At 37.5% G+C, this 24,511-nt stretch overlaps 1 protein-coding gene across 2 annotated transcripts in view; it reads left to right on the top strand.

The window, feature by feature from the left end:
- Positions 1-1,783: 1,783 nt before the first annotated feature.
- The window catches only part of TBC1D19 (TBC1 domain family member 19), a gene marked incomplete at its 3' end in the record, with an annotated part of 58,858 nt that continues 36,130 nt past the window's right edge, over positions 1,784-24,511 (top strand). The window contains exons 1-7 of one of the 2 annotated variants that reach the window (XM_081998970.1): positions 1,784-1,942; positions 12,672-12,744; positions 13,538-13,583; positions 15,387-15,462; positions 21,626-21,700; positions 22,634-22,697; positions 23,392-23,438. In XM_081998970.1, the coding sequence (XP_081855096.1) occupies positions 1,844-1,942; positions 12,672-12,744; positions 13,538-13,583; positions 15,387-15,462; positions 21,626-21,700; positions 22,634-22,697; positions 23,392-23,438 (480 nt within the window). In that variant the 5' untranslated portion in view covers positions 1,784-1,843. The remainder of the gene's footprint in view (positions 1,943-12,671; positions 12,745-13,537; positions 13,584-15,386; positions 15,463-21,625; positions 21,701-22,633; positions 22,698-23,391; positions 23,439-24,511) is intronic. The other variant, XM_081998971.1, reaches the window with a different exon arrangement.

Genomic DNA, 24,511 nt, shown 5'->3' with positions numbered 1-24,511 from the left:
TTGAACTTAAATCTATGTAGGAATGCTCACAGATAAGTCAAAAGAGGCTGCAGAGATATGAGCTCAAGTGCATTTTTGTACCTATATATATACCTAGTTGTTTTATAGATAGATCTAGCTGTTTTTAAGATATATTTAGTTGTTTTTTCTAGGTAAGGTAACTGATGATATCTATGTTCATTTCCTCCCATCTGTGTCACCCACCCACAGAGCTTACAGAAGTGAAAAAGTTACAACCTCATGTTTCAGAGTCTTGAAACATTCTTCTATTTACAGAGGTATGGCCATCCTCAGAGCTGAAGATGGGCATTAATGCTTGGTTTTGCAGGTCAATGATCAGCTTTTCCATGTTACCACCTTGAACTCTCGAAGCTTACTTATTAATTATTCTGGGATTTTAAAAATTAGTATTTTTGCTTAGTAAATTAGTTCATTAAGCAAGAATTTGATTACATGGTCCTGTTACTGATGCACATAGGAATAGATTTTCCCAGAACTAAGTGGATTGAAGCTCCTTGCATTTACATCACCCAACGAGATGTACATAGTGCCACACAGATGCTCTGCTTAAATGAAGGCTGTGTCAGCTCCCGGTACTGAGCCTGAATTAATGCCTCACCGTGCTGAGCAGACAGGGGTAAAAAATTTAAGATAAATAAAACTTCACCAAAGTACAGGTCAACTAGTATTCCTCAGGAAGCGAACAGAAAGGAGCCTTGGGGATGAATTTGCTGTTGACACCATCTGGACGTGATATCCCAGGCCTTAAAAATCAGCTTTTTTTTAACTGTCTCTCAAGCTTTAATGATATGAATCCTGCTACCTCATACTAGTGCAAATCCACTTACACCGCAGTTAAACACGTTTTTAGGCTAATCTTTCTGACTGCACTGAAATGGGTTTGAAGCCCTTTTGGTGTCGGCTCCAGCTGAGCAGCAAGTCAAGAAGATGCTGCCTTGTAGCTATTGTTTGCAGCAGCTCAGCCAAGGTGCAACAGCTGAGTGTGAGAGAAAGCTTAGTCCTTTCCAAGGGCCAGACAGGTTACTTGAGACAGAAGTAACGATGATACATTACTTAACTCGTTATCGAGGCAGCCCTGGCATGCCCATAGCCAGCTACAGTACACCCAGCCTAGTGACTAGCAAGTGACAGCCGCTACTACCGCCTCAGTGGGCTGCTGTCACGACCCTGCCCCCGCGAGGTGAGCGGCTGGAGGCACACGTAAGGCTGACGCAGTCACGCAGATGGCGCGGACGAGGACACGTTTCCCTGCACGCTCTGCAGAAGCGAAGGGCAGAGCCAGCAGACCGGGCACATCTGGGTGTCTCCAACACCAGCGTGGCCCAAAGCCCAAAACCCACACGCAGGCGTTCCTTACACTTATTTCTGACTTCCTTTCTAGCAATGATACATTATAAACGTTTATTTAGGAAACAGAAGCAGCACGTGAGATTTTCACCAGAGCTTTAGGCAACCATTATCCAGCCCAAAGTGCGTGTGGCCCGCGGGCTGGAGGAAGCCTGCCAGGTGCCTGGGGAGAGGCGGCAGCTGAAGGCACCACTGGCGGAAGGTCCGTCCGGCTCTGGGGACAGCGCGGGGCCTCCTGGGCTGAGCCGCGAGGGGGCTGCGGGGGTCGGCGCCACACCGGGCAGCGGAGGGCACACTCAGGTCAGGATGGGCGGCGGGGAACTCTTCTGGGAGGCGTCGCTTTCCACCCGGACGCCGGCGTGGAGGACCGCCCCCGCTCCCGCAGTTGCCTGGTAACGCCGGTTAATGAGACGGGGTGCCGCGGCGAAAGCGGTCCGGTGCAGCAGCGCGCCGGCGGGCGGGGTGCCGCGCCGCAATGCTGGATCCGGACAGCGGGCTCTCTCTCACCATAGCGCGGATCGTGCAGCGGCTGAAGGGCTCCAGCCTCCACTCCCAGCTGGAGCGACAGGCCCGGGTGAGCCCCGACCTGGCGCTGTGCCCCCAGGCCCGCCTCCCTTTCCCGCTCCCCCTCCCCGGCGCTTTGTTCCTGGCCGGCGGCCCCGGCCCAGCCCGGCCCGTGCGGCCTCCGCCGGGGGCAGGGGACCCCGGGGCCTCCCCTCGACGGGGCCGGAGAGCGGTCTGGTTGGTGTCTAGAGCTGTATTTATAGTTTCTCCCCATGGGACTGAAGGATTTCCCAGTGAATACGAAGGCTATCCGCTTGAAATCTCACTGCTTCAAATAGTTCCTAAAATTAATCACTTTGTCTTTTAATTTCTAATTTGGAAAGCTTTAAATACCACCACCTGCACCCCCACTTGCTCCAGAGTTCTCCCGAGAAAATTTGGTGAAAGGAAGTGAAAATAGATGAAAAACGTGCATGAAAGTACATTTTTGTAGCTGGGAAAACAGTTGGTTTTTTATATTTAGTAACTTAACTGCACTTGATATAACATTTTCATATTTCAGCTGAACTTCATTTAGGAAGTTTCAGATTAAAATTGCGTCAATTTTCATGACCATAATAACACAGTAGTGGTGCTATAAAGATTATTGTGCATTACTGAAATATTTTGGGTTGGGTTTTATAAAATCTTGGGTTGTTTGGGGTTTTTTTCCAAACAGTGCTTAAAAATGTACAGATTTTTTTTTTTCAGGATAGAATGAATGTCTATTATCTGCCTTAGTTTTGTTGTGTTTTTAAATGAAACATGATTTTCCTCTCTGAAAGTCCCTAAAGCTTTCCATAGCAAGTGACATCACTGTGTGCCTTCTCTGTTTTTTTGTTTTGTTTTGGTTTGGTTTTAAATTTGCTGATTTGGTCTCAATGCTTTTTAAAATGTATCTCTGCTTTCCTCCTGTTGACTGACTGCTCTCTAAGTATGTGAGTAAGCAGATGTGCATAACTTGAAGGGGGCTGGAATTATAAAAGAGTATAGACATGGGGTTCTGCTAAGTGTTGGGGAATTCAGCATCCCAAATAGATAGCCTGACATGAGGTGTGGCGAGTCAAGTTCTTGTCCTCAAAAAGGCAGTGAACAGGACTCTCTTTTAACAACTCTGTTACTGATTATAATAAAACCTGTATGTACTCGCTTCTGCATTCATTCTTTTGTCTCTGTCTCTCGTGAGGCCTGATTTCACAGTCATTTGATACTTTTCGTGTTGACAGGGTCTTTAAAGGCTGCTGGTGGATGTCTGTTTTGTACAGCCATTTTGTACACATGGACACTCTGAGGATCTTAGCAGTACCATTCCACGGTGATGTTTGATGTCTGAAAGGGCAGTTAAATGCCTAAATCCCTCCCTGACTCTATAGCATATCAATTTACTCGATATGAGCAGAAACTCTGCATAATCAAAACGTAAAGGTAACCTATAAAATAAATAAAACATAGTGTAATGACCATAGCCGAATCTGTCATGATATCTTTGCAGAATACTGTTTCACAAATTTCTTGGAGGAAAAAAAAAAAAAAGTCATATGTATATATAGGTCAGAAGATTATTCTAGTCATATGAAGTGCTAAGGGAAAAGAAATTAAACAGGGCAACAAATGGTCAGGTTGATTCTTATAGTAGATGTTTGAAAAGTTTGTAATAGAAAATTAAATCAGAGCTATAGTTCAGTGTAGTGACCTGAAAGACTGGAAAGTTTTTAGATACATCAACTAAAAGATTTCCTAATGTAAAGTATCATCTATTGGAGCTTGCAGTTTAAATTAATAGGGCCAAATATACACCCTCTTTGTCAGGAATCTGTATGTTCTCCTTCATCTTGAATTTTTTTAATTGATCTTGCATGCATTTATGTTCTGTCATGTTAAGTATAGACATGTTTTATTTGTAATGCTTGTATAGTCGTATTATTGCTATACTTTGCAGTTGCAAAGGCCCTATCACTGAGTTGCTTATCTTTGTCCATCCCTTAGTTGCTGTACAGAATTCCCAAGGTTTCTGAATTTTGCTGCTCTCCATATTAAATTAATGCTTGATTTCTCTCCCGTTGCATGGTGTATTTCTGAAGTTGCATTATCAAATATGAAATCTTTGCTATTGCGATGCATGATAGCTGAACTCCAGTTTATTGATAGGACACGGTGGGTTTTTTGTCTGCTGGTTAACAGTCTGTTTCTGGACAATGCTTAGCCTGCACTGGTTGCAATAATGATCTGTAAGTGGTCCCTTTTTATGCGATTTTTAAGCTATTTTTGGGAAGCATTCTGTATTTTGAGAAATTCATTGAGGCAATGCATCAGAGTAAAACTTATTTTTTTTATATTTATACTGCAGTTATATTTTACCTTTTCAAAGATTGCTGTTTATCTGTCAGTGTAGAAATTGACATTGCTGATAATCCTTCCTCAAAAATATTTACAGTCTCTGAAAACATGAGGGTCAGAATCAATCTTAAGGTCTATTATAATACTGCTTGAAGTTTTTGAGAGGTCATGTAGTCTCACACACAGTATTGTAACAACTGTTTTGTAAGTTTATCTCTTCTTTTAATGTCTATGAAGGAGAGCTCAAAATTAACAGTTTCTTTCACCAGTTAATAGAATATTGGGGAAAACACAATATCCTGACATTATTTGTGAGAGTTGATAGAGTAGCCCTGTGGTTGTGAACTGATCACACCAGTGCTATGCTTGGCTGTCACTAACAGCCTGAGCTAGTGTCAAGGACTGTGATACACAATCTTTTTGAAATAAGTTTGGAGTGGGCACCAAATGATTTGCTGTCACAGCTTTAGCTCTTTGTGGATACCAAGATAATGACATTTTTGGCCATAGGGCTGAAGTAGACATAGGGTCATGTACTTATTAATGACAATTTGGAAAATAAATGTTAGGTTGATTTTGTAGGTTGAGTTTTGGTATTATGGCAATGTGCCTGGAGTTAATACAAAGAGATTAATGCAAGAAAGAGTGTAAATGTGCCTGTCATTTGCTTTGGAATTTCTTCTGAACATATTTTGTAGTGTGTTTGAAAGGAAAGTGTAACAGTTAACAAGAGCCAAAATATTACATAGTAGCTTTTCAACAGGTAAAATTGCTGCTAGGGTTATTGGTGTGTGGAGGAGAAATACCATCTCAGTTTCTCAGGCACAAATTCCACTGTGTGAGTTTGTAACCAAATTTGTTTGCTTTTGTCTTAATTTTTTTCTCTTCCCTTTCTGAAATGTAAATGTTTCTAAAGTAAGAATTAGAGATGGTTAGAAAACCTGAGACACAGGCTTTGTGATCTTCAATCACAAAATGCAGTTTTAAAACTGTGGGGTTTTTTTTTGTGAAATCTTGCTAAAATTTTGTTTTAGGGAAAATCTTTGTCAGTGAACTGACAATAAAAATGGAACAGTTCAGAGACATGAAAAAACTCCTGCTTTTTTAACACATTTTCATCATGTTTGAAGGAAGCCAGGTTTTATTAATGATTTAAGATTAATCAATCTCAATTTTTGTCCTCTCAAAACCTCTAACAGAAATCAGTCTGAGTTGCCTGGAACCTCTAGTGGCTAGGGGAAAATAACAAGCAAGGTAACCCCCCCCCCCCAAACCAAACAAAAGCTTCAGTAGTTTATTCCTAAAGAACTTTTCTAAAACAGGACGTTGGGATATGTAACTATTTTAAATTGAACAAGAAAGACCCACAATATAAGGATCCCTGTGGGCATTTTCTGTGTAGATGTTCTCGGGTTTGTTTCTTGTAGGTATGTCTCTAGATGTTCTCAGATTTGTTTCTCGTAGGTACAGCTGTAGCGGGACAACTTGAAGGAGAACTTGTAGGAAAACAGGGTAACGGATGTCGAAGTAGGCTAAAAATGGTAACTTGAGAGTAAGAATCAACCCTGACTCCCTCCCACCCAACTAACTATTAAGTTTGGGAGCTAGAAAAAAATTTAGGAGACACTTGAAGGTATGAACAGGGTGTGGAGAGGGGATATGCTAGGATATGTCATGGTCAGAATGATTGTCCAGAGGAGAGGACTCTGACATCACTCTTTGAACTGACCTATGACTAGTACCAGAAAGGTTTAAAGAAAATGTTAGTCAAAGTGAGAGTAAGGTCTTCACAGACTTCACACAGGGCAAAGAAGGAGAGGAGTTTGCTTTGGGAGCACTAAGGGCATTGCAGCTGGGGTATTGCCCGATTGTGTGCTTCTGAAGGGAGTACGGGTAAACATCTTGGAATAATTTATGTGAGGTGAATGGCTTGCAAGATATCTGAGGATATTGTTTTAATGACATTTTTCCCCAACAGTTAAAAAAAGAAATTGATACTGATCCCTACTTAAGTAAAAGATCAAATTAAGAAGGAGAATGTTTCTGTGAAATGTAGCATTTATTTAATAAAACTTAGCAAATAAGCGTAGGCTCGTGAGTCATCATAGATAATTAATGATTCCTTTTCATGCATTATATTTAACAAAGGGCTTACTATCCCCTCCTGATAGAGCTTGTACTTTGGTTTAAATGGTTCAGCAGTAACATTTGCAGTACAATGAATTTTAAATTGAATGCAGTTGTGAATATGTTGAACAGATTATGGAGTTCAGAAGCAATGCAAGCTTGATTCACAGATTATTTTTTTTTAGTAATGTGGATTATATGTTTTACCTTGTGTGTGTGTATTTTATTTGCAGCACTAATTTGATATTCAAATAAAACCCAGAAAACTTATTGAAACATCAAAATTATTTTATTACAAATGTTCTTCCACAAGATATGCAGGATACATAACATTTTTGTTATGTATGATACATAACAAAGCTGTTTATTCCTGTATGAGGCTAATTGAAGCTCTCTGTTTCAACTACTAGATTATTTTTACTTGTGTAAGAAAGTTCACAGTACTTTTTCCCTGAGTGTAATTAGTGTAGAAATGTAGAAGTGTTGAAAAATTGCCAGTGTAATCAGGGTTTTATACTTACTTAAATTTGTTTAGTTATACTTGGAATGATTCCTCTTTCTGTTACAGAAACATGTAGACCAAAACAAAAATCACTTCCTTAAATTTGTAGGATTTTAAGTGTTTAGAGACTGTTCATGTTGAAATTCTTGTGGTTGTACTTGAAGTGGTTTTTAACAGGTCTGCTTGATCCTGATAAAATCTAGTTATGGCAGAATGCAACATGTGAGAAAAGGTAAGTATTTATTAGTTTTCATTGAATTTACTATGCTAAAGTTGGACTATATTTGGGGTAGTGTGCTTTATTATAATTTGGGAAATAATAAAAATAAAAGCTAAAAACATTGTGCTCTTGTAGAAAATCATAATGAACTTTAATAAATGCTCTGAGAGTGTACATACTTGTCTAGAGCAAAAAGGCTTTGAAGAGAAATTATGGTTGATAACCCTGTAAAAATATTTAGATTGTGTAAAGTTATTTGCAGAACTGTTTGCAGCAGGATAAACATATGTGTTCACCTGATGCAGTTCCACATTTCAGTATAGTTGGATCACTTCTCCGCAGTGTTTATTCTTGTTGAGAAAAGAAATAGTTTAACACTGGAGTTATGCTGGAACACTTTGTTCTGTCAAGCCTCCTCTTCGTAGTGTGTTGCTGGTCCTCTAGCTATTTTCCTATTCTTGAGTGCTGTGCCCTGATGGCTCGCTCCTCTGTCCGTGATCAGTGCTGCTCCAGTCACGATGACTGAATGCCATTTCCAAATTTAGATCACAGAATCACTAGGTTGGAAAGGACCTTCAAGATCATCAAGTCCAACCATTAACCCAACGCCACCGTGTCCCCTAAACCATGTCCTGAAGCACCACATCCACACGTTTTTTGAACACTTCCAGAGATGGCGACTCCACCACTTCCCTGGGCAGCCTGTTCCAATGCCTGACCACCCTCTCAGTGAAGCAATTTTTCCTAATATCCAATCTAAGCCTCCCCTGGTGCAACTTGAGGCCATTTCTTCTCATCCTATCGCTGGTTACTTGGGGGAAGAGGCCAACACCCTCGTCGCCACAACCCCCTTTGAGGTAGTTGTAGAGAGTGATAAGGTCTCCCCTCAGCCTCCTCTTCTCCAGACTGAACAACCCCAGTTCCCTCAGCCGCTCCTCGTAAGACTTGTGCTCCAGCCCCCTCACCAGCTTCGTTGCCCTTCTCTGGACACACTCCAGCACCTCAGCATCCTTCTTGTAGTGAGGGGCCCCAAACTGAACACAGTATTCAAGGTGCGGCCTCACCAGTGCCGAGTACAGGGGCACGATCACTTCCCTACTCCTGCTGGCCACACTATTTCTGATACAGGCCAGGACGCTGTTGGCCTTCTTGGCCACCCGGGCACACTGCTGGCTCATGTTCAGCCGGCTGTCAACCAGCACCCCCAGGTCCCTTTCTGCCGGGCAGCTCTCCAGCCACTCCTCCCCAAGCCTGTAGCGTTGCATGGGGTTGTTGTGGCTGAAGTGCAGGACCCTGCTAGATGCTAATTTGCAAATAGATTTGTTTCTCTGTGTTCACTTGCTCTACAAGTCAATTTACTGCACCCATCAACTTTTTCCAACTAGCTCTGTGCTATCCTTTTGCTTGCTTTCAGCCAGATTGGCGTTGAATGTCTCAATTTTCTTCCTTCTTGGCATCCAAGTACAGAAAGTGTAATCTGTTTAGAGTATCACTTTCGATGGTGACTGCCCAGATCTCAGTAGGATACTTTACCAAAGTCAAAGGCAAAGGAGATGTGCACAGAACATAAATACAAAGGATTGCCTTTCAGAAGGTTTGGCAAAATTTTGAAAGGCCCCAAACTATCCTTCTCTTCTGTACAGCTGAAGGACAAGAGGGTGCCAACAAATGCTGTAATGGTAGCTTGTTTATGAAGGAATGTCTAACAGCTGGTTGCTTCTTGATTTGTAAGAAGCTGACCAAGACTGTAGGCAAACGTGGACACCCAACACCTGAACCCCAGCAGTCTATCCATATGAATATGCATGCTGCCAGTTATACTGGAAGATAAACTGGTAGGCATTAATTTTTAATAAAAAGCATTTGTTATTGCTTGCTGAATTATGTTGCATTCATCCCAGTCTCCTTTCAGGACTCTGTCTTGGCCTGGCTGAGCCTCTGAATAGTGTGACTTCTTCCCTGGTCTGGCTGTCACTCTTTGCTTTCACGGGTTGTTCCCTTATATTGCTCTCCTTTACCCTGCTTGTGGTAGCCTCCTGACAGTACCAGATTTTTTTTAAAAAAAGGAAGATACTTATTCATCAAGATGTGTGTATTAAAAATGGAGAATCTATAGTTCTATCTGGGTATATGCAGCATTTTGGTCATGCAGGAAATTAATTCACTTCATCGGTTCAAAATTCATCAAGGTGTTTTTTCCCAGTAGACCTTAGCCAGGCATCTTTATTGGCGTAAATCATAGTAATTCTTTTTATATACGTAAAATATTGTCAACATGTTTTTCATTCTATCAAAAAAACATAGTGGATGAAAATGCAAATGGTACTTAGGCAGTACATTGTATCAAGCAGTTTACAACAAACAAACCCTACCAAAATACCAACATATTGCAACACAGAAATAAGTTAGACCAGGTAGTCCACAGGGAAAATAAAAGTACGTAGGAGACCCAGTCTAGTAATTTTGGAACATCAGCTCTGCTAAGTCTCCTTGACTCCTCAACTTAGTTCCCACAAACACCCATATAAATTCCAAAGAGGTACCATTCCGTTAAGTTTTGGCAAAGCAATTCTGAAGGGATTTCCTTTCACCTACCAAAATAAGTATTTTTGTCTTTGGTTGTGTTATGCAGAGCTAGAGTGTGTTCTTTTGTGTTAGAACTGGCTGCAGCTGCTCGCTGGAGTGTCTGCCAGATTCTTCCCTTTCAGGTATCTAATTTCTGATTTGAAAACTGATCAGCAATCCAGTATGCAATGAGTCTGTAACAGTTTCTGTAGCTCTGTGTAGCATTTTAGGAATCTATTGATCCTAATCCAGAAATAAATAAAAGGAAAAGTGGAAATGGGAGAAGGCTTTGGCAATTACATCCTGAAATTACAAGAGTGGGGATGGAAGTGCCCCCATAATTTGAGGGGGAATTTTCATGTTTCTTATATGAAAATTTATCTCAGTATGGCATTTTGCAGTCAAGAGAAGGAAAAAGACAGAGGAAACAGGCTAAAAATAATAGTTTTGATAAATTAAAGATTAGCATAGGAATATTTGCTGCAGCAGCACTAGAAATAATGAAATAGGACTTGACTAAATAAATGGGCAGGATAGAGTTGAAGATAACTGATGGAGATTAATGCACTAACGTAATCCTTGGAGAAAGTTTTACCCAAAGTGCTGTTCTGCTTCCTTTTTGGCTGCCACCTGCCACATGTGAACGAGTCACTGTTGTTTTGTTCTGCAGCTGGGGAACAAGCTCTGTTGGGAACAGCAGCTTACAAGTCCTCTGTTGCATCTTTTGGAGTGACAGGGAAAACGGGAAGTCAGCTGTGTGGACTGAACTCCTTTATCCCCTCTAATGCCATGTGCCGTATCAATCTCTAGAATTTCCAGGAAACCACAAAAAAAAGTGTTGTCAGTATGAGTGTCATACTGTCATTAATGAGCCAAAGGTTCCCAAATTTTACAGGTGTATGAACAGCAGAGAACTGAAATACTATTCTCCTGTTTACACTTTTGTCACTTTTTGCATTGCTTACAGTGTCGAGACAATGGACCCACTTTTTAGTAAGATGCGGTTTTGTTGTGATTCATCATTTGCCAATGAGTTGTATTTGTGAGGGTTTTTTGCATATCTAAAAGGATTACTGAAGTGTGTGTACCAAGCACCACAGGTAAATGCTCCATGGACCTTGGGATTAAAATTGGCTACAGTTAACCCAGGAGGACAAAGTTGAACATTTACAAAAGCGTGCGCAAAAACTTTTGAGGAACAGTAAGGCACAGTCTGCACAGTTTGACCCGTGTTACTTTATTTAAAATTCATACAGGAGAGGTACAAAATCACTGCCTTGCATCAGAAAAAAATTAAACTCAGCCTGACATATGTCGGTCCAAAACAGACACAGGACTTTCCATTAAAGTAGGTTCAGAAGGAATCCTTCATCAAATATTCCTTGAGGCTGTTGCTTAAAAGTGTATTTTGTGAGCTTCCCAAGAACTCCCATGAAAATCTTTCTTTGTTTCCCTGCCTTAGTGATGATCCTTTGACAGCTTTTACCATTGTGCTGAATGGAATATGTTTGTCATTTGACGCGAGTGTTAGGCCTTATGCTCACTATGCCTTACGGTTTGTGCTTATGATCACCTTTCTCAGAAAACATGCTTACAGTCTCTTTGCTGTTGCAGTCGATAAACCAAATATAAAACCTTCCTTACCTGTAATGGTAAGGTGACTTAAGAGCAGAGATGCTGATAGCAGAGTAGTAGAACTGCTGTCAGTCTCTGCATTATTGGCCATTCCTCCTTTCAACTAGGGAAAATGGAAAGATTTCGATAAAATTCTGCGTTGTGAATTCATCTAGACCAACTCTTCCAGTGTAGCACAGCAAATACCCTTTTCTGCATATAAACTGTAAGGCAAATGATCTGATTGTGGAGTTTGTGAGTTGGGTGTGATGGACCTTTAGGTAACATGCCATGCTGTCAACAGTGATGTTAGGACTGGCATACTGCGCACGCTGGTGGAAGTTTATTTTTAATAGCAGCATAACTTACTGCAATAGAATCAGCAGCTGTTATGCCTACAGCATATTGCTGAGTAGCTCTTGGTAAGAAATCTCTCACATTTCTAGGTAGATGATGTGGCCGTATGCTTCTAACGTATGCCTTGAGTTGTCATGGCAGTGGAGTAAGTTGCACGCAGATTTCCCAGTGTTATTTTCAGTTAGCAGCCAGAGTTGCTATTCTTTTCTAAACCTCTAGCTTTATACTCTGGTGTTAATCAGCTATTCCATGTTTAGGAAAATATGTCTCAGAAGTCACTTCACAGAAACTTGTGGAGTTTCTGGTTGTTGTGCTTTTAGACCTTTGCGGTCTATTTGTTTTCTTCTCTTGGTCTAGCTATAGAAGAAGAAGGAGATGCTATAGCAGCTGCTCCTGCTGTTGCTGAAAAATCTGCAGCAACATCCGCATGGTAGCGTCAATGGTATGGTTGTAAAGCTGGTTGGTGTCTAATTGCCTGTGTCAAGTGCATTTCATTACAAGAGGCTGTATGTACCTGGTAGTCACAGCTGCAGTGGGGAATGTTTGGCCCGCAGGTTTTATTTGAAGTTTGAAGATGGCATTTCTTACCTGAAAGAGGTGAACTGTGGGAGGTTAAGTCAGAAGTTATGGAATATTTTCAGTTTGATTCTTTCATGTAGAATACAATGAGTGGCTTCTAGTTATTTACTTGTGTACCTTATGGACCAGTCCTTTAATGTGTTAAGTCTAGCATTTGTGGTAAGTGAGTGGGGTACTTGCTCAGAATATTAACCATATATGCACTGGATACTCCCTCTCTCTTCTTCTCTCTCCTTCCCTACATACAGCTTTTAGCACTAATGTAAAAGCAAAGACATCAAGTGAGGAAAAAGTTGGCTGATTTTTTTTGGCTGCAGTTACCATTGCCAAGTTATTAGGAATCAGTTTGCTATGTCTGTAAATTTAAGTATGTATAGTTCTTATTTCATAACTTAAAATAAACAATTTTCTTTTTAGTGCTTGCTTGATGCTTATTTATTTATTTATCTTTCATATTAGGTTAGCCTACACAAACCAGAAATTAAACTGGAATCACTAAAAGAAGATATTAAGGATTTTCTGAAGACGTCAGGTTTGTAATACTTCATTTGTGGATAATATAGGTCTGTGTAAAACATATGTGACACACATGATGAAAGTAGTAGTTTGTGCAGCTTGGTATCTTGTTGCTGACAGTAGCCAGAAGTAGACATTCAGTGATTCTAGATTATTAAATGAGGGAGAAATTTAAAAGGGAAGAAGTTCTTGGACTGCAGCAGCATTTTGAAAAACGTACTATGCAAAGAAGTGATTTTGTTATTTTATAAAATATTTTTTTTTAAAGTTCTGAATGATACAGGAGTTTGTTCACGTCTGAAAATGGAAATTAACATTCATGGAGGTGCTCTTGAAGATTTTACCCTTAGTTAAATTTCCGATTTCCATTGGAAGTTCTAACCTATGTAACTCTATCATGTGAAAATTTGAGAAGAGATTTAAGATTTATAATCACTAAGAACACTGCATCTATCAATATTAATATCTATTATTAGATTAATATTAAGCTGTTTTAATAATATGATGGCTTTGGAAAAAATAGCATATAACATATAATTATTTAACCAAAATAATAACCAAAATAACTCTATTGTAATCATTTAAACAGTAAATGAAAATAAAGGGTATTCAACCTTTATACAGACCTCAGCTTGGAGTTTTTAATATCTTAATTAGGTTAAGGTTTTTTCATCCCTTCCTGTCTGTCTGGTGGGTAGACATGAAGAGACACGGCAGAAAACACCAGTAACTCTAAACCAACTTCTGATTCATGGTCTGTTAGTATTAATTCCTAAAGTTTTCTTCTGGATATTCTCTTATTTTAACAGGTTGGGAGAAGAAGCTTCAAAATGCTGTTTATAGTGAACTCAATGTGTAAGTTTATTTAGTATTTTTATTAAATAAGTTCTACTTGCATGATCTACTTTTGATTCCTTTGTATATATAGGTATGGGATGTGTTACTATTATCTGCAAAATCTGTCGTACCAAGGGTGCCTGCTTCATTTGTGTTTTTTAAGTGCCGTTATTTCTTTTTCATCCTAGTGAAAATACTGTACCCAAGTACATTTTAAAGAATGAGTGAAACAAATATCACCAAATTTGTAGTTATGTTTATAATTTCTTTGTTCTTTTAATTCCAAAGGTACCAACAGCCATAATATAATTCTTGTGTCATTGAGGTAGTTATTGTAAATTAAATTTAATAATTTCAGATGTTTGTGTCAACATTGCAGATATTTGTTGTATTAATTATTTAAAAAAAATCTGTAAGATGTTAGATCTCTAGACTTACCAGATATGTGCTCATCATGCTTGGGATATGGTCATAAACACGCTGAAATTTGTGAAATTCACTTTTTATTGTTCAGCTCACTTCAGATTAGACTTCTGGGAAGCATGAATTGCCTTTACATTCTGGCGAAGTGGAAAGGTGTGAATTTCATAACAGATACAGCCCTAAATGCAACTACCTAGTAAGAATTGTGTATGCAAATCTGTTTGTGCTAATTTAAATAAGCTTATTAGAGTTACCAGTTTTGAACAGTGTGTCTTAGTAGTATGAGGGACTTGATTCAGCAAAATACTTGTAAATGTATCTGTTATTAAGGATTCACCTTTATCATATCTTTCAAGGGAAAAATATTTACCTGCCTTTTGGACTAATGCTTATGCATTCTTTGAGTTCACGGAAATAAGCTGCAAATTATAATGAAGGTAGTCCTGGAAAATTGAAATTAACTAAGAATAACATGATTTTGTAAGCACTGTGGAAAAGCCAGGAAACAGCTGGCGCTTTTTTGCTGAAATCTGTTAGTATCGATTCCATTTTACACATAGGCAGAGAGTTGTCCAGAGCAACTTAGTGGCAAGTAATGACCGTAGCAATTAAAAATGGGAAGAAATTTGGGGAGGGCTTCCCAAAATGGTATGATAGGAACTGATGGAATACATTTAAACAAATTAAAATTCAGGCTAACTGTAAGAGAAGCGTTGTGTAAATTCTGTTTCCTGAAAGACATTTGAGACTTAAAATTAAGCTGGATAAAATGTTTGGCAATAACTCATTGAAAATAATCTGCGCTACTGGAAGGTAAACTAGTGTTTTGGTTTGTTTTTTTAATTTTGTTCCAGCTTTTATATTTTGGCTTAACTCAGTCTATGAATGGATATTCAACTTTGCTTACATCAATATCACAAAATTCTAATTGCTTTGGACATGTACTTGTTCACTATTGATTTTTTAAAAAGAAATCCTCAAAAAAAAAAAATTGTCTCTTGAAAAAAATATAATGTCCTAGATAGTAAAAGTTCTAGGGAGTCATAAGGATGACATGATGCGAAGAGGATACCCTTTTTAAATACCTTGATTTATTAATAGAATTATTTGATTTTATTTTACAAATATGTGAAATTATGAGGAAGTATTATTTTTAATATAAGAACTCCTCATGTTGAAATGTTATTAATACTTACATATCTTTATATCGTTTGTGTCCATAGGAAAGGATGAGGAAGAAATACTTCTAAAAATAATGTTTATTTTTAGTTTTGATCAACATACACAGTGGTTTTACTACTGCTGTCATGAAAGAAGTTATGTTTAGGTTTACAAATACAGGATTAATTAAGCAAAATAAAAATCTGAACATTTAAAATACACTATATTTTCTTTAAGGTTTCCTTCGCCCTGTCATCCTGCAGCACCACCTGAGCATATGAAAGAACCGTTAGCTTATATGAGGAAAGCACAGGTTGGTTATTATCAATTTTACTGTTCATATCAGATCTTAGATTAGACTGAGATTTACTCTGTATAATGTTATTGTACAACTTCTAGGTTTTACACCTTGGGAAAAACACAAATTTGTAATTGCATCGAAGTTAATAATAATGTTGTATATGTGACATTTTACATACATACAAAAAATGCTCAAGTAATTCTCCAACCATGAAAGTAGTAGGATAATGGTGGTAGGTAAGTAAATATTGTAGAATAGAGACAATGTGAAATATGTCAAGGAGGAGAACTTGATTTTGTTGTGAAGAAGAAAAAATGTAGCTAAAGGTCATTTCACTTAGGGTTACAAAGATATTGTTTTGAAGAGACACAGGCAGGCAGTTTCGCAATGAAAGACATTGAAAGACTGCAGAGAAAGTGAGATCTTCAGAAAGTAGAGATATATTTTAGTACTTAGAAATGTGAAAGTAGGATGAAAAGTATGGCACTAAGGAGCTTAAGGCATATTGAAGGAGAATAAGAGAAACTGGACTATAAAAGATTAAATGAGGATTTTTCATGTCAGGAAAAAATACTTTTGCTTTGTTTATTTTTCCACCAATATATGCCATTGGAAATAAAAATTCCACATGAACATGTAAAAAAAAAACCCAGACTTTCAAGAATATGATCTAACCAAAATATCTGAAGTAAAGATAAAATTGTATTTAATTCAGCCGTGCCTAGAAATATATTGCAGTATTCTTTTACAAGTTATTCAACAAATTGTGTTACTTTTTCAATCATATTGTTGCTTATTCCAGCAAGTCTTATCTTACTGTCCAGGGTTTCAGTCTTTAGCATTTGGGATGAAGATTGTATTAAACAATTTTTCTTCTATGGTGTGAAATGTAATGCCACAATTTACTGCCTGAAAATAATCACTCTTATCAGTTTACTAATCTGAAAACCACAGAAGTGTATCTATGTGTATGTTTGTCTAAACCAGTTTCATTGGTTATTATTTCATAGAAGTGTATATGATACTTACGTTAACCAATATTTGTCACAGTGAAAAAACTGTTTTTCTAATAGTTTAGGAATGAGTAGGAGAAGTCCTATCTCTACTAAGTTTCAAAATTTCATAGCCCTATTTCAAAGAGTATTATGCATACATATCCTCTGGGGTGGGCTGACCCTAGTAGGCAGCTCAGCAGTGGAATCGGGGAGAGAATCAAAAGAGTAAAATGAGAAAACTTGTGATAAAGACAGGTAAAGACAGTTTAGTAGGTAAAACAAAAGCTGCACACTCAAGCAGAGGAAAACAGGAATTCATTCAATACTTCCCATCGGCAGGCAGGTGTTTAGCCGTCTCCGGGAAAGCAGGGCTCCATCCCATGCAACAGTTACTTGGGCAAACACCGTAACTCCAAATGTGCCCCTTTCCTCCTTCTTTCTCACAGCTTTTTTATTCAGAACATGATGTCATATGGTCTGGAATATCCCTTTGCTCAGCTGGGGTCAGCTGTCCTAGCTCTGTCCCCTTCTAACTTCTTGTGCACCCCCAGCCTACTCACTGGTGGGGCAGCATGAGAAACAGAAAACACATTGACGCTATGTACACACTTTTCACCAATAGCCAAAACATTGATGTGTTATCAACATTGTTTTGGTCACAAGTCCAAAACACAGCGACATACCACTTCATACTACTGTGAAGAAAATTAACTCTATCCCAGCCAAAACCAGTAGGTCCTCTTTGAAATCCTTTCTTGAAATACAGCTCTTCGATAAAGACATATGAATCCCTTTCAAAAAGAAATATTGATAATTGGTGATAGTTGTGAAATAGTAATAAATACACAGTTAGGGAATTAACACTATATTTTTCTAAAATCACTGAGGTACATGTGAGCATTTGATTTTGAAGATGCACACACATTTATACCGTAGGTAATGGGTGTGTAAGGAAACAATCATGATCTGATCAGTTGAATCATAACTAGGTTTTATTGTATTACTCGTTTTGAAGAAATTTTACAAAGTTCACAACAAGCCAAACACCATGTATCTCAACTGGAATTCTTATCATGATAGTCCCATAGTATATAATTGATAAATGTGCATTGCTATGTTTTAATCCATACAGGTCCTTTCCTTTAGTTTTAGCTGTAAGCTAGGAACTTGTTACTCAGGGTTCTGAGAGAAATGCTAAACAAATAAACTTGAGGAGATAGCTGGAAAAATATGATGTCCCAGCATTCAGTTACAAAGCACAAAGGAGCAAGAAAACGGGAAAGGAGAAGCTAATTCTGGGTTGGAATAAGGTCTGTTTGGCTCCAGCAGCTGCTTTCCACAGTTGGAGTAGGAAAAGTTCCTGCTTTCTAGAGTTGAAGCAATATGAAGTAAAGTAGCAATCTTCAAAGAAAGCTGAGATACTCTACTGATTTTGGAGAACCCATGTTGTTTGAGTTAATACTTATTTTTGCTTGATCTATGAAGTTTTGTTCCATTACTTTGTCTCCAATGAAAAAATGATAGGTTTATCTGAAATTTGTGCAAACATAACTCTGGGTGATCTTTTGCAATACAGTAACCTTCCTGAAGGTAGGGTGGTTATTAAAACTAGGGTACTGGAGTGCATTCATGAAAATGAGAATTCTGATGCACTACTTCAGGAAATCTTAAGGGTAATTCAGTGTGTTCTGTCTGAGTACACATCAGCTGGTTATCTAAAAATGCAGGGACTTGAAAAGATAAATAGTTCTCTGGTGGACTGCACTTCAGACTTCCAGGAAGATAAAAGACCGTAATTGTCTGTGTTTTAAACTGTTTGTCTCTTGCTTCATTAGATTATTTACCTCCATGCTTTTAGCCAAAACTGTGAAGATCTTACTGAAGTGGAGCTTTGCTAAAGCAAATCCTTTCCTCCCAGTACTTAAATTTTCATATGTTCCTCTTTGCTCATTTTCAGATCTTGCATTTTGAAGAAAGTCAATACATAAACAACAGACTTAATTAGAAATTTACTTTGAAGTATATTGCTATACTTACTATCAATACTCTGGTAGGTTTTTTGCCTGGCTAAGACCAAATTCCCCATGTTGTACATGCTATACAGACACACAATCAAAAAAGCATTCTGACCTGTAAGTTTATAGTTACAAGCTAAAGCACTCCCCAGTCCTGTTTAAAATGTGAGTAACATTACAGCTGATTTCAATACGAGCATGGGTACTAGGAACTTTCTAAAGCATAGTAGACATGTTACTATTCATACCCTAATTTCTCCCAGAAGAGTTAAATAATCCCTAAAGGACAAACCCAGCTAAATTATTAATTTTCTTTCTTGAAACAGACTGGTGGATTCTGAAAAAATTAAAATGACAATACTGCACAGTCTAATGCTGTGACTGCTGAAGATCTGCTTCAGCCATCTTCCTTCAGTAGTCAGTTCACCCTTCCTAGTTTCTAAGTCTCTTTGAGAAGAGACTTGAGTGCTTGAATAGTTGATAAAGAAAGATGGTGTTTTCTTTGAAAAGTATTAACGTCCAAAGAAATTTAATAACATTATTATTATTCCTAAAATAATTTTTGTTCCTTCTTATAGAAGTTGGAGTAGGGAATATTCAGATCTCTTTTTGATCCTTTTGATCCTTTTGATTTGGTTTCTTGAGTCCTAACTTAAGTTATGCCTCTTATTGGAGGTCAAATGGAAAGTTCCTGAGCATCAGAATGAGAGCAGTACCAACATAGTTTCTAGATGTCTCTTCTTTTTTAAATTTACAGGTTTTGATTAGAGAAGATGTACCAAATTAAATCTCTGCCCAGACACTTTGAATTCTACCCACAGAGTAGGTCTTACTAGGTACACTCTGAAAGAATCACACTTCTGTCTAGTCTTCTAGAAGAAAGAATTTTAGGATTCATTATTGTGGAAAAAGCTGTAATTAATCCTGGCCAGTTTATGCAGTTGTGACATATTTCTGTTTAGTTTATTTGTTGTCCACCCAGTTTCATTTAACTGCAGTGACAGTTTATAAATGACTTTGCTACAGGATAAGATAAATCTGATTTGTAATAGATATGTTTGAAATTGTTTGCAAATTACAGTACTGCCTTCCTCACTCTCAATTATTTTACTGAAGATTATAATTGTAACCAGAGCAATCCCAGCAATGTGTTTTCTTAGTGTTAAATTTCTCATAAAATTAGAGGTATCATCTTGGAAAATTTATTGTTCCCATCAATGAAATGACTTTATGAACTCTGCCTCTGGCTTTTATTTCAGTCAAGGACACTGCATGCTGTTTCTGATCACTGCATGTAACTCTGCTGCCCTGGGGAGGGGAGAGGGTTTCTTGCTAGAAGAGGCTGTTGTAACCCTCACTTTCGTTTTGACTTGGTTGTTTTTATTTGAATATTTTTTACTCGTCAGAGTCTTGATGACTGAATTATGGCACAGTTTATGAGTATCCAGAAGTGATTTATTACTAACATGTTGCATCCCCAACACAGTAAGTGGGTTAATGTCTGGTCTGGTAGCTGTCAGTCACGCCAAGAGTATCAACCTCCATCATTCCTTGGAACAAGTTGGTTCATGGTCTTGCCAAGCTGCCATCTGCCTCCTCTGCGCTTCTTCTGTAGCTTTTATATCTTGGAGCGTCTCTGTGCTTTCTCCCACCCCCGCCTTAATTTTGATCTTGATGATTTCACTTTGTTTTTTAAACTGCTGCTAACATCTCTATATTACCTCTCTGTTTCCACTTTCTTATCTTACATTGTTTAGTAGTCTTTGTGCTCTCTCCTCGTTTCTTCCAGCAATAAACCCACACTTCTCAGCAAAATAGGGTGCTGTAAATGCTGTACACCACTCCTCCATGAGAGAATAACCCATTTGTGGCATGATGTTGTATAACTGCAGCACTCGTAAGGCATTTGAATATGATAATACAGTTAAATAAAAATATTATACAGAATATTATAAAAAATACTGAAATTTGGAAAGCATTCCTTACAGTCAAAACTCAGATGTGTTTTGTTTATACAAGAGAAGATGAAGGGATGACTTGGTTGTGAGAATAAATTTTTGGTGAGAGATAGCTGTTTTGTTTGATGGAAGAAGTTATAAGAAGATCTTGTAAATGAAAGCTAAAATGAAACAATTATAGACAAGATGATTTTTTTTTTAAACAGAACATTTGAACAACTGCCCTTCCCTTCATTTGCTTCTTGTGTAATAAACTGCAGTTTCTTTCAGAAATTTCTTACAGAAAGAATTTCTTACAGAAATTTATGTTTGAGGAACATGTGGTTAGACAGTAACTAACTGTTGTACAATTTGTGTCTAGAGGAAATTACAAATAATAAATAGAGCTAAATGACATTAAAAGGAGTTTTTGCATTCATTTGATTGAGGCCTGACTCATCATCCGCAGAAAACTAAATTAAATATAAAACCCACCAGTGCCGCTGTAATCACGGAAGCAAAATCCTAAGTCAGTTGACAAGGAAGTAAATACTAGTTGGCATTAAGTTCAGAGGAATTATCCATGGATTAGGCACCATGTGGTAAGTTTGAAGTCTAATGCAATAGTCAGAAGAATCTCATTGCTCTTTAAGCTGTCCACTTGCTACTGAGGTATTGTCTACTTCTGGTTTTCTGTTTGATTAGAAAATTATTTCCTGAACATTATTTTAGAAGAACTATTTTTTTGAGTGTTACAGAATACCAAATTTTTAACGTTTTTAACTTCTGAGAACATGAAAGATATCTTTTGTGGAGAAAGACTTGCACTCTCTTCAGGTCACAAAGAGAAGGCATTCTCTGTACACAATTGATTGCCCTGCTTATAATAATTTGAAAAATTTGTTAAATGTTGATATGTAAGGAAGCTTGATCATTAGGCATATGTCAAAAATCAGTAATTGTGAAATACGTGCTTTTTTGAAGATCTGAAATGTGAACAACTCATTTTTCTGGTTCTTTATTGTGATGTAAATGATGAAATCTCTTTGCTCTATTCTTTCCATTTAAACAGGCATGTATGTGTTCCCTTAACATTTTTGCAGGTGTCAGTCGGTGACACTTGCTATCCTTTCTTATATATGTCTGTAAAAAGCTGCTTGTTATTGCATGATAAATGTAATTGGAGGAAAGAGAAGTTCCATATAATTCAATTTTTTGTGTGTTTTAGGGAAGCTGGGAGAAGCGAATTCTAAAAAGTCTAAACAGCATGTGCACAGAACTCGGTATTCCACTAGCGCAGAAGGTAACGTATTATTAACTTTCTGTTGCCAAACTGACATTTTTTGGAAATTGAGCCTTGTCTTGCACACCTGTAATGTAATGTTCATTTTACACATGGTTATCAAGAGCTGGAAGGCTGGTATCCAAATAATTTTAATACAGAATGATTTTCAGGTATAGTGGCAGTGTATGCATCAGCTCAACTTGGGAGAAGATGAAGTCCGTAGGTAGATCTTCCTCTTTGCTGTTGCAGTAATGATCCTCTTGAGGGACCAGCATGTTTGAAAGCTAATTGCTATGTTCATCACTCTTAATAGAGCGTTTTTGTGCACTATTCTAGCTGCATAGCCGGTACAGAATATAGATACACTTTGTGTGCTGGAGAAAGCTGTAGTTGAACTGGTACTTTAAGAGAGAGATATACCCGTACATTGCTAATTTTGCTTGTCATTCATTCTGGTCTGTTTTGTTTTCACTTTTTTATTAATTTAGAGGCTTTAATTTTAAAGATCATGGAATTGGAGAATAATGTTAGAGTGGTTTGTTCTTTATCTTTCTCCTGTTGTATATCTGCTAGGTAGCAGAAACTCTATGGTTCATTATATGAGATAAAGGATGCAGCTGTGTTTTGCCAGGGACAGGAGTTTGATGACAAAGTCCAACAGCTCTATGGAATGAGCAGTAAATCTTCAGTAATGTGAAACTGGCTACTAAATAGCCTAAAATTCATTAGTAAACACATGAAACTACTTAATGGGCTCCTTTTTCCTTGAACTGGAACTTGGACTTTCTACAGGAGAATATACCTTCAGGCTGGGAATAATTTGTAAGCAAAACAAGTTTGTGTTGCTAGTGCAATCTGTTTTTTTAAAGTGTTACATGAATTTATGTATTTGAAATAGGCATGGTTTTACTCATTCTGTTAAAAAAAGAGTTACTTTCTTGTGCCTTTCAGAGGCCTATAAGTGAACAGAAAGAACTGCTTAATAAATGGAATGAAATGGGAACTGATGAGCCAGGTAAAGTCAATTAAATTTATATGCACTAAATTTTTGTACATAGAAAAATAGCATATACATCTTATTTACCAGTCAAATAAGCTCAGGCTCATAGAAAGAAAATGTTCAGAACTATGGATAATTAAGCTCAAATGTTATATTAACAGAAGTTTAAAAATAACACTTGCACAGAATAGTCAGTCATATATCCTTTGGGAGAGCAAGGCTAACTGCCTTGTTAGTTCATAGCTAAGTTCCTTAAAAGAAATGATTTTGCAAAGGTACTAGTTTGTATTGCAGTACCACCTCTGTGATGGCAAATACTTTTCATGGATTGTTTATGACTAGTCCCTATTTTTTATTTGACAGCAGTATGTTTAATTCAACAATCTATGCTGTTAACCCCCCCCTCCCCTTTTGAATATCATACCTCTCCCATGTCTAATAATGGTTCAATCTAAAGACTTATGTGGAATAAGTAAAAACTACCTGTGACTACTGTTCACTTACTTGGGGTTTGCAAAACTGAGGCACTAACAGTTGCATGATCTTGGAGAATATGTGGTGGTTGTAGCCATGATATTTGTGATAATATTATTTTAATCTTTGCTCTAGTATGTTATCGAAATTTCTAGATTGTGTTACAGGTATGGGAAAATTGCATGTTTTTTTAATCTCTTGCTTTTAACATAGCATCATTGAAATCTTATTTCAGATCTAAGTCTCTTCCGTCCTGTTTACGCACCTAAAGATTTTCTTGAGGTAAGCATTTATGAAACATTATCCATTGACTTGGATCCATTATAATCTTTTTCTGTGAAGTGGGAAAAATAATAGTTAAGTGTATTTCAATTTGTCCTTTATAGCAAGTGAAAATTGGCATGTTTTTTACAACTCCATATTTTGTTTACAAAACAAAATGTTATTGTCTCTTTTTTTAACTGCAGTTTTAAATGGTACTTGTGATAAACTTCCCTTTCTCCAAAGAACAGTTTGGAGCTAGCTTTTTTTCCTCTGAAAGCAATTCTCCAGCTCATTTCATAATCATTTTACATTTCAAGTTGCATCGCGTTAAGCTGATAAATTGCAGTATGCAAAGCTGATAGACTGTTTGGTGGTAGATAGTAGACCTGTATGCAGTTGAAATTGTAAGTCATCTATGAAGACTATGAAAAATCAAAAATGAAACAGAACTATGTGGAATTTGGAGGCTTTTGTCTATAATCAAACCAAACTCTTAAAAATGGTGACTGCTGAATCTTTAAAGTCAGGAATGACAGTATTACTTCTCATTTTGTATGGTTCAAGCACAGAACATCTTAGTAAAACAGAACTTGCTTTACCAGCTATGCCTAGAATAGGCATGGACAACGGACAATAAACATTGTTGATGATAGTGAACTTAATGGTGACACAGTAGGAGATTTTGGATTAAAATATAATTGAAAATAAAATTTAAAAAATCAGTATCTGTATATCCTATGAGTTATCCAGGAAACAAATCATCCAGAGCATGACAACAGTGTAGAATTATAGAGTTAAGGTGGCCTCCTAATTTACAGAATAAAACTTAGAAGTCTCATACTGAATTATCAGTCAGAATTAATGCATTAATATTTTGGTTTGCAAGTTTAGTGGAATGTCTTTTGTAGCAATAGAGGAGATTTATAGTGTTTCTGACTTAAGTGTAAATTGGTTTATGGTCAAAAATTGTCAATGCATTTCTGAATCCAACAATAAACTTCCTATCCATTTTATTACAGTTTTAAAGAGCTCTTCTTATTCAGTTAGTGATAATAATAATGGAAGTTTTTAATTTATTCTGTTTTCCATCA

Source organism: Phaethon aethereus (assembly GCF_964289735.1).
Source record: "Phaethon aethereus genome assembly, chromosome: 4".
Lineage (NCBI taxonomy): Eukaryota > Metazoa > Chordata > Aves > Phaethontiformes > Phaethontidae > Phaethon > Phaethon aethereus.
This window is presented reverse-complemented; position numbering and strand designations above follow the sequence as displayed.